The following is a 10472-nucleotide window of genomic DNA, read 5'->3' on the forward strand; positions in this document are numbered from 1 at the left end:
GTCTGGCGTCCCCAACGCATCACCAAGAGCCCACGCCAAAGAACTGCGGTAGCCTAAGGCTCGCACTGCGCACGCACAGAGGAAGTGGGCGGGGGCGAGAGAGAGGTTAGAGCGGGTGCAAATGAGTGCGTAGGAAAAGAATGAGGAGCACAGAGGCGGGACTTTCTGGTCTCTGCGCAACCTTTGTCTCCGCCTCCCCGCAGGGCTTCAGTTTCTTATTGGTTAAACATCTGCAGCTCCCGTTGGTCAAGGAACCAAAGGACTGGGTCTGCCCCAAGCTATGCCTGCTTCCGGAACCGCGGCAGAAATGGTTCATTGTGAAGTTGCTTTCAGGCATTGTTTAGGACATACCTTAGGGGCCTGAAGGGGCCTTTTTCTAGTACCGGAACAGTTGAGAGTTCAACGGGAAGCTTAGGAGATGCCGCCGAAGGGGAAAAGTGGTTCTGGAAAAGGGGGGAAAGGTAGAGCGGCCGAGACAATCAGGGAGCGTGGGGTGGGTAAGAAGAAGGGTGGGAGTAGGCCGGCAGCTATGGGGGTCATAAGCCTGGCAGCAGGTGACCAGGGCCCCCCTAGAGCCGCTATGGTTTATGTTTGGGGTTCTTCCGGTAAATCAGAAAATATAAGTGCGCGAGGGGCTGCTGGGGTTCGGGGAACACATGGGGTTTCAGTGCAGGCACCGTCGTGGCAGGTAATAGCTGGTGGGATGGTTCCTCGCAACATGGAACTATTTTAAGAGTTTATTACCAAAAAAAAAAAGTTTATTACCACTAAAATTTAATCTGATGAAACGCCAGCAATAAAAGGAGCCCACACTAGCGGTCGGTACAGGTCTCTTTAACAACTAACATTATGACGTGTCCTACCCACCCCGATTGAGGAGGGACTCGTGTCTTGAAGACAAATGTTGGGCACACCGCTGTGCTTTCAGGCTAGAAAAAATGAGACACAGCTCTTACTCTTCGTCATCCTGGAAGTAGTGAAGATAGTAGCCAGAAAGTACTGTACTGAATTCAGTGCTGAGAGAGAGGTATATTGTAGAAGGTGGAAAGAGGGTAAGGAAATAACCTGAAGATGCTTCAGGCAGGCCAGGATAAGCAGCGACAATAGGGTAAAGCATACTTGACCTGGAGAGTCCAGCCCCAAAAGCACCGATGGGAAACAGCACAGTTTGTGTTGCATAGCATTGCTGAAATAAAGCTGCAAGACAAATGATCGAGTGGGGAAAATTAAAGCGGGGGACTAAATCATTGGGAGTACTGTATGCGATGTTGATTAAGGTCGGTTAAGGGCCAGGAAGCCCTTTAAAGAGGTCATTTCAGTAGTTCTTGGAAGAGATAGAGGTGGCCTGAACTCTTTGGTTGTGGAAACCCAGAAAAGAGACAAATAAAGGGAGTGCAGTTGAGTGATGTCCCAGAGGCCCAAGGGACCAAGATGTTTTAAAGAAAGAAGGTATGAGAATGGGTGAGGTGCCACAAACCTGTGCTACAGCACTTGGGAGGCTGAGGCAGGAGGACCTGAGTTTGAGGTCATCTGGAGTACGTAGAGACCCTGTCTCAAAACAAAAACCAAAATAAGTGAAAACAGAATGATACGTGGGGAGTGAAGGACCAGGAGAAAGTTGTTTCCTCCATTTTGGAGATCCTCTTTCTTGTCCTTCTTTAGCTGGTTAGCTCCTGTTCCTCCATCACACATTCCCTGACTAACTAAAATGTCTGTCAGTTTCCAAATTCTCCCTCCACAATTTCTCACCTGTTGGAGTCTCAGGAAGTGATCTGTCTTCCTCACTGGAATGTGAGTTGGTGGCAGTTATGAACCCTATTCACCTTGTACCCCCAAGACTTGGAACTTAGGAATTATTTAGGAAACATTTGTTAAACTGAATACTTAATCCAGGGGTAATACTTAGACATCTTGGCCTCTAACAATTAATGTGCTGCCTTTTTGACACAAAACTTAGCAATAATAAGATGGGCTTCCAGCCGGGCGGTGGTGGCGCACGCCTTTAATCCCAGCACTCGGGAGGCAGAGCCAGGCGGATCTCTGTGAGTTCGAGGCCAGCCTGAACTACCAAGTGAGTTCCAGGAAAGGCGCAAAGCTACACAGAGAAACCCTGTCTCGAAAAACCAAAAAAAAAAAAAAAGATGGGCTTCCAATGCTTGATAACTCAAATGTCAAAAACTTGCCAGGAGGCCATCAGAGGCACTGTGGTAGACTGCAAAGATTTAGGCATAAATACATTCTTTAGGCATATATGCTTTGTAGTATCTTTATTCTTGGAGAGTTTGTATGTTAGAATTGCAAGTGTCACACACACTGTCCCAGAACATAATAGAAATTATGTAATTTTATATAATGGCAGTGTTTAGTGTTCTGCCATTAGAAGGTAAGATTTGGGATGGGGTTGGAAGAATTTGGACCAGGCTTCTGGAGCTCGTTCATCATGCCCACATTCATTTCTTTGTCTATTTTCGGTGAAGTGTTTTGGAGGGCACATTTCCTGTTATTAGAGATGAGTCATTGTAAGTTAACTTGATTGTGTGACTCACCATGTAGCCTTTTGGAGCTTGGGGCTGTAATGGAAAAATCACCTTGTATTATGAGTTGGACCTATCTATAAATGTCAAAGTACATTTGAAATGAGTCCCTGTCCTCTCTTTTCTAAAGGAGGTGCAGCCTCTGGGAGTGACAGTGCTGACAAGAAGGCTCAGGGCCCTAAAGGTGGTGGCAATGCAGTAAAGGTGAGTTATCTCACGTATCCTTTCTTCCCCGTGAGGTGGGTGTGTGGATGCATAGAAACGGCAGTGTGAGTAACTTGTCCTTAGAGACGAGGCCTAACACTAAGGGCGCAGACAGGATGATACAAAACTGGAGACCAAAGACCAGTCTCACTTTTTTGTTGTTTGGGTTTTTTTTGTTTGTTTTGTTTTTCAAGACAAAGTTTCTCTATGTAACAGCCTTGGCTGTCCTAGAACTCACTCTAAACCATGCTGGCCTCGAACTCACAAAGATCCGCCTACTCTGCCTCCCCAGTGCTGGGATTAAAGGTGAGCGCCACCACCGCCCAGCAGCTCAGTCTCACTTTAAAAGGTAGAATTTTCACACTTTTAGCACTGTTCCTTAAAATGTGTTAACTTAGGGACTGGGGTGATAGCTCAGTCAGTAAGGTGCTTGGAAAAGGGCCTAAGTTGGATCCCCAGAACCCATATAAAAAACTGGAGATAGTGGCACACACTATCTCCAGCATTGGCTAGCTAACCAGCCTAGCATAATTGGTGAGTTCCAATCCAGTGAAAAACCCTATCTCCAAAGAAAAAAGGGGTGGATGGCACCCTAGATTATCTTCTGGCCTCCACACACACACATGCTCACAAATTTGTTAGCCTTGACCATGCAAATGTGGGTGGAGATAAGTCAGCAAATAAGTACTTGAAGTACTTATCCACCCAGTCCCAGAGGAGAGTCTGCAAACAGAACTGTACTACTGTAGCTGTGTAAGAAGGCGTTTCCATGTGTGGGTCAGGGTACAGGAGGTTTCAAAGACAGGTGTCACTGCCTCCGCCTGCAAATTCAGCCGTATACATGAAGCGTAAAAGGAAGAGAAAAATGGGAAAAAAGCTGTCATCTGAACAATTCTGCTTTCCTGGGCTTGTTCTGGGTGTTTTGGATGCATGTATGTCTGTACCGTGTGTGTGCAGTGCCCACAGATGCCAGAAGAAAGTGTTAGATTCTCTGGAACTGGAATTACAGATGGTTGTTAGCCACTAATGTGATGCTGGGAACCGAACCCAGGTCCTCTTCAGGAGCAGCAAGTGCTTTTAACCACTGAGCCATCTCTCCACCCCTTGTTCTCTGTCCTTGTATGAGCATTAAATTGTGTCAGGTGGGATTCTGGTGTCCCAAGGAGAGTTTTCATAAAGCATGGTGTAGCCCAGCTACATCATCTTGTGTTCATCTGTTGAGGTGGTCATTGTTACAGCATGGGATGGGGGACATCTAGCTCTGTTGGGCTTCATGAGAGCTGGCATGTTGGTCTCCAGCATAGCATCTTCATAAAAGGTACTCTAGGGTCATTTGGGCTATGTGCACTCTTCACCGAATGTGCTGACTGTCCAAGCACCCACCCTATGAGCTACTCGAGTACATACAACTTTAAGTAGCCATGCTGGCCTCTATCGAAGTACCCAGTCCAGTGTGGCTGTATGGGAGATACATGGAAAGGAGTGGCACGTAATTAGGTAGGAGGGTAGATTGGGATTAAAATTTTATTAAACTTTTTGTTTAATGCCTGTACCTTTTACCCTAGTTCCCTCAATAGTAACAGCTTCTAAAACTATAGTTCAGTAGCATGGTGAGAATATTGACACTGATACAGAACATTGAGCTACACCCCAAGCCTTCCACCCTATATAAAGACCACTCCTGCTGCCCTTTTATAACTAGGCTCCCTACCCCCTCCTGCCTCTACTTCTACCCCCCCAACACATATACTTTTTCTTTCTCTTTTTTTTTTTTGTTTTGTTTTGTTTTTCGAGACAGGGTTTCTCTGTGTTGTTTTGGAGCTTGTCCTGGATCTCACTCTGTAGACCAGGCTGGCCTCGAACTCACAGAGATCCGCCTGGCTCTGCCTCCCGAGTGCTGGGATTAAAGGCGTGTGCCACCACCACCCGGCTACTTTTTCTTTTTGAGACAGAGTCTTCTTTAGTCCAGGCTGGTCTCAAGTTCATTATGTAGCAAAGGATGGCCTTGAATTTCTGATCCTCCTGTCTCCACCTCCCATATGCTGAAATTATAGACTTCTACCTGTCCCCTGTTTTTCTACCCCATTTTTTGTGCTGTTATTTTGAGACAGGATCTCACTATGTAGCTCTGGGTGTCCTGAAACTTGCTATGTAGACCAGGCTGGCCTCGAACTCACAGAGACCAGCCTGCCTCTGCCTCCCAAGTGCTGGAATTAAAGGCGTGCGCCACTATGCCCAATGGGTTTCTACCCCATTTTAATTCAAAGCAGCGACTACTCTGCTCTCTACTTGTGTGCATTAGTAATTTCAAGAATGTTAGATGGATGGAATCAGTTTGTGACCTTTGGTGGGGGATTTTTTTTTTCTCAGTGTAATTTTCTGGTGGTTTCATTCAGACTGTTGTGACAGTAGTTTATTGTTCTGTGTTGCTGAGTTCTGTTTCATGATATGGAAGTGCTCCGTCTGTTTGAACATTTATCTGCTAAAGGACATCTGGGTCTTTGATGTTTCCAAAGGTCCTGGGACCAGAAGAACCCTAGAACCAATGACACCCCTGTACCCACATGCTGCTCTTGTGTCAGTCACTAAGAGCTGAATCTGAGTTGCCCCTGATGAGCCCCCCTCCTTCTGTTCCCCATGTGTTCTCATAGACTTCAGGTTCTCGTCCTGCTCCCCAGTGCCTCCTAGGCCATATGTTCTGTCCTCCGCATCTCCTCAGAAATGGAAATGCCTCTCAGGGCTTCATCCTCACACTGAGGAACCCTGACTGCTTTCTCTCATACCTGCCAGATCTCAACTTGGGGTCAGTCCAGTATGCCACTTTCTCTGCACTGAACCCAAACTGCTAGGACCTGCTAGGGAGACCCAGTCTTGGTGAGGGGAGCCCCAAACCTGGTTTGTAACCTTAGCATGGCCCTCAGTGCGGCTCAGCAGCCGTTCCTATCTCCTTCAAGCCACCAAGCACTGCTGCAGTTAGCGGGCAACTTAGGCCAGTGGTTCAACCCTGCAGAGTTCAACCCTCGGGTGCCCGTGGCACCTCGGGTCTGCTGCATCAGGGTCTCTGGGCCTGGGGCCTGGGCCTGAATGTCTTCTGAAGACACTCTGGAGGTTTGGCAAGTGTGCTGCCAGAGTTCAGCAAACACCACTCTGGTGTCAGGGGTTCGTGTGAGGACTTAATGAGATCATTCATGTCAAGCACTTAGCACTTGGAAGTTGTCTTGACTATGTGTCTTTAATTCAAGAAGATATCAAAGGGGCTAATAGCAAAACTGGGCTAAGCATCTTTCTTTGAGAAAGGGCTATTTTCAGAAATCTTGAACCCAAGTGACCTGGATGGACAGCAAAGGAATCGAAAATCCCTTAAATAAAAATTTACTGGTTTCACAATAAAAACTTGTATTTTCATAATAATATTTTATAATAATTAAATTACTTAGCCATTAATTGACTTAGTTTGATAACTAGTTTCATTGCTATTACATTTAATAATTTACCAATTATTTAATATATTTTTAAAAGGAGTAGAACATCCTGATCTTCAGCTCTTATCAACAGTTATTTTCCTTGTGCCCCGTGGGTTACATCCCCAGCATCTCCTCTCTTTTCTCCCTCCCTTTCCTGTTTATTTGGAGACAAGATCTAACGCTGTAGCCCAGGCTGTGAACTCAAGTAGCTAAGACTGGCCTGGAACTCAGGATCTTCCTCCTCAGCCTCTCAGGTGCTAAGTTTATAGGTGTACAGCACCTTGCTCAGTGAGAGAGGCAGCCTAGAAGCTGTAGTTAAGTCAGATTGAGAGCTGAGCCATTGTCCTCCAGCAGGCTGTCACTTTGCTGTCCAGATTGTCTACCTGTCTCTGGCGAGGACTAGACATATTCTGTACAAGGTGCTTACCACCAACCCTTATGACCTGAATTCAATCCCCAGGACCCACGTGGTAGAAGGAAAAACTGGCTCCTGCAATTGTCTTCTGACCTCCTCCTGAGTATTATGGCATGCATGCATACAAACAAAATCACACAAAATCAATAAGTGGATTAAGTTTCTTTTAAAAGGTGTTTGTTGGGCTAGCTAGATAGCTCTGTGATTAAGGGTATGTATTGCTCTTTTGGAAGACCTGAGTTCAGTTCCCAGCAGCCAAGAGTCAGGTGGCTCACGACTGCCTCTAACTCCAGTTCGAGGGAGTCTGACACGTCTGGCCTCTGCAGGCACCTGTGTGCACTTGCACAGACCCACCCACATAGATACATAACTTAAATAAACCTTAAAGAAGCCTGTCTATCCAAGCCCTGTTTTTTTTACATTTATATATCTTGTTTGTGTGTGTGCTCACGCACGTGTGCATCTGTGCATACCATGGCACATGTGTGAAGATCAGATGACGACTTGTGGGAATTGGTCCTCCCTTCTCACCATGTAAGTCAGGTCGCCAGCCTTCGCAGCAAGTGCCTTTACCTGCTGAGCCATCTCACTGGCCCGGTAGGCCCTATTTGTGATGTGTTTGTAGCTCCTGGGTACTTCCATTAGTTGGAAAGCCATCCCTGGGCCAAGGACTCTCTAGACCCGTCTTACCCCAGATTTCAATACTTAACCCTAAGGATACTTGTCTCTAAATAATACGGGAGAAACTGGGTGGAGTGGGATAGTCCCGTAGTCCTAGAACATGGAAGAGACAGGAGGATCAGGAGTTCAAGGTCATCCTCAGCTACATATTGAGTCTGTGGCCATCTTAGACTATATAAGAACCCTGTCTCGCCGGGCGGTGGTGGCGCACGCCTTTAATCCCAGCACTCGGGAGGCAGAGGCCGGCAGATCTCTGTGAGTTCGAGGCCAGCCTGGGCTACCAAGTGAGTTCCAGGAAAGGCGCAAAGCTACACAGAGAAACCCTGTCTCGAAAAACCAAAAAAAAAAAAAAAAAAGAACCCTGTCTCAGAGAGGAAAGAAATACTTCCAAGCAGAGTTTTTCCCCACTCTGATTAAAATAGGCAGCAGTTTATTGAATGCTGTTTGCATAGCTTCCTTCACAATCCCATGGGGGACAATCTTGGAGGCTTAAAAGCATGCCCAAGGTCACACAACAGAGCTGGGATTGGACTCTGGGACCCAAATGCTCAACCATTATATTTCCTCTTCCAGTTAGCACTGAAGTACGTGGGGAAAGGTGGGAGATTCCCACAGGCAGCTGCCCACTTTCCATCAAAATCAGGGTTCTGAGATACTGCTTGATAGAGAAATGGGTTTGTAGCAGTCAGCCAGTTGGGCAGAGTTGTAGGACATTCAGTGATATGAGTTATGTGTTGTTTTGTAGTTACCTGGGATAATTCAGATGTGACTCCTGTACCAAGAAGAATCAGTTTCCTCTCCAAGCACTAACTGGACATGCTTTTCCCTTGTAGGTCAGACACATTCTGTGTGAAAAACATGGCAAAATCATGGAAGCCATGGAAAAGTTAAAATCTGGAATGAGATTCAGTGAAGTGGCTACACAATACAGTGAAGATAAAGCCAGGCAAGGGGTATGTTGTGCTTATCATTTGAATGTTCTGTGGTCACGATAGCGGTGTAAGGTAGCATGCATAAAACCCTGAGTTTGAGGCCCAGCAAAAAATAAGTTTCCTCCACAAAGGCAATACAAAGGCAGAAATTTTTTTCTATGTTCCGTCATTAATTGTAGCCATATCTTTGTTTCAAGAAAAGTAGAAATGTCTAGCTTGTGGGACTAAGGATGTAGCTACATGGTAGGACATTTGTGTGGCATGTGTGAAGCCCCAGGTTTGATTCCTAGTCCCACCAATTCTAACTTAGGAGGAGTTGCATGAGAATCATCTACACTGAAGGAGGAAAGAGGAGGGGAGATGGGGGAGGGGAATATGCTCAAAGAACATTCTATACTTGTGTGAGACACGTCCTTACGAAACCGAGGACACAGAGTCACCTATGTCTAAATGTAGGTGTGAGCGATCTTCCACAGGTCACTTCAGAATGCAGCAGTATCACGCACGAGCGCTTGTGCTCCAGCCGCTCTTAGACTTCCCCTCCCATCCGGCCCTGGTGAGACAGCTTCTACACAGCCCAGATGAATAAGTACAAGCCAGTGAGCCACTGTGTTCATAGTGGGAAAACTCTCTGAAGCTACAGGAGAACACTTCTCTTTTTAAGGTCACCTGATACCATATGTCTTTTGGATTTTTCAGGGTGACTTGGGATGGATGACCAGAGGGTCCATGGTAGGACCGTTTCAAGAAGCTGCATTTGCCTTGCCTGTAAGTGGGATGGATAAGCCTGTGTTTACAGACCCACCTGTTAAGACAAAATTTGGATATCATATTATTATGGTTGAAGGGAGAAAATAAAATCACACGAAAGACTGAATAAATGTTTTGTATTTTGTTTATCTCATGTTCGGTGAACTGTCAATGTGGGTTTGATTAGGTGGGTATCGGGATGTTCTGCATTCACTTTCAGTTATCACTTCTCAATGGCGACTCATGCAGACTCCTTTTCCCTAGTTCCCATTTTCCCCAGACTAACTTTGACCCTTAGTGTGTCCCATAAATAAGGAAATCATCTTCAGCGGAGTCAAATCTTAGGCCCCTGAAAACCTTGGGCACTAGTAGGTGAATTAGTATACGAAAAGCATAATTCAAGTTAGTCAACTCTGATCCGCCAGGACAGGTATCACTAACTAGCTCCATTGTCTTAATATAGTACCTGACAGCCAAGCAGCCATCCCACGTCAACTTTCTCCTTAAGGTCATTTTTATTATTAAGGTATGTGTGTGTTTGTGAGTATGCATATGTGTGTGAGGAGCCATGGAGAACAGAAGAGGGCATCAGATCCCCTGGAGCTGGGGTTGTAGGTGGTTGTAAGCCACCTGACGTGGGAACTGGGAACCAAACTGGTCCTCCACAAATGCAGCAAACACCCTTCTGAGCCATGCCTCCTGTTCCTCAACTTGCTCTTTAAATAAATGTTTGTCAAAGAAGGTACTTGGGGCCCTGCCAGATGGCTCAGCGGTAAAGGTGCCTACTGCCAAGTCCGGTAGCCTGAGTTCAGTCCCTAAGACCCACATGGTAGAAGAGAACTGGTAACCATAACTCGTCCTCTGCCTTAGTTAGGGTTTCTGTTGCTGCGATAAAACACCATAACCATAAGCAATTTAGGGAAGAAAGTGTTTATTTTGCTTACACTTCCATACCATAGTTCATCATTGAAGAAAGTTGGGGCAGGAACCTGGAGGCAGAACCTGAAGCAGAAGCTATGGAGGAATGGTAGTTACTGGCTTGCTCCTCATGGCTTTCTCAGCTTGCTTTTTTTTTTCTTTAGCATCCAGGACCACCAGCACAGGGGTGGAACCACCTACAATGAGTCAGGCCATCTCAGGTCAATCATCAATGAAAAGATGCACCACAGGCTTGTCCACAGACTGATCTGGTGGTGGTATTTTCTCAACTGAGGTTCCCTCTTCCCAAATGACTCTAGCTTGTGTCAGCTTGACATAAAACTAGCCAGCACATCCTCTGACCTCCACGTACATGCTGTGGCACAGGATGGACGGACGGACACACACACACACACACACACACACACACACACACACACACATACACACACACCTCTAAATGGTATAATTTAAGATTAGGAAAAAGATACTTGGCTCTCCTATGGGGTTGTCTGTACTAGACTAAGAGGTAGTCTCCAGTTGCTGGCTAAAGGGACAGAAGTCAGCATAAAAC

At 46.1% G+C, this 10472-nt stretch overlaps 1 protein-coding gene across 2 annotated transcripts; it reads left to right on the plus strand.

The window, feature by feature from the left end:
• The first annotated feature begins 337 nt into the window (after window positions 1-337).
• On the plus strand, window positions 338-9134 carry Pin4 (peptidylprolyl cis/trans isomerase, NIMA-interacting 4). Of its 2 annotated transcripts, none has more exons than XM_052734107.1 (4): window positions 338-461; window positions 2665-2738; window positions 8132-8251; window positions 8930-9134. In XM_052734107.1, the coding sequence occupies exons 1-4, from the start codon at window positions 419-421 to the stop codon at window positions 9086-9088; spliced, it is 396 nt and encodes a 131-aa protein (XP_052590067.1). In that variant the 5' UTR covers window positions 338-418; the 3' UTR covers window positions 9089-9134. The 2 variants fall into 2 exon arrangements, with proteins under 2 accessions (XP_052590067.1, XP_052590075.1); XM_052734115.1 differs by lacking the exon at window positions 338-461 and adding an exon at window positions 883-1791.
• The last annotated feature ends 1338 nt before the right edge of the window (window positions 9135-10472 follow it).

Source organism: Peromyscus californicus, unplaced genomic scaffold (genome assembly GCF_007827085.1).
Source record: "Peromyscus californicus insignis strain IS unplaced genomic scaffold, ASM782708v3 Scaffold_10__1_contigs__length_136768540, whole genome shotgun sequence".
In the NCBI taxonomy this organism is placed as follows: Eukaryota; Metazoa; Chordata; class Mammalia; order Rodentia; family Cricetidae; genus Peromyscus; species Peromyscus californicus.

Coding starts and splice junctions, on each gene's coding strand:
- Pin4 (XM_052734107.1), top strand. CDS start 419: ATGCCGCCGAAGGGGAAAAGTGGTTCTGGAAAAGGGGGGAAAG. Junction 462..2,664: donor TTCTGGAAAAGGGGGGAAAG/GTAGAGCGGCCG, acceptor TCTTTTCTAAAG/GAGGTGCAGCCTCTGGGAGT. Junction 8,252..8,929: donor AAGATAAAGCCAGGCAAGGG/GTATGTTGTGCT, acceptor TGGATTTTTCAG/GGTGACTTGGGATGGATGAC.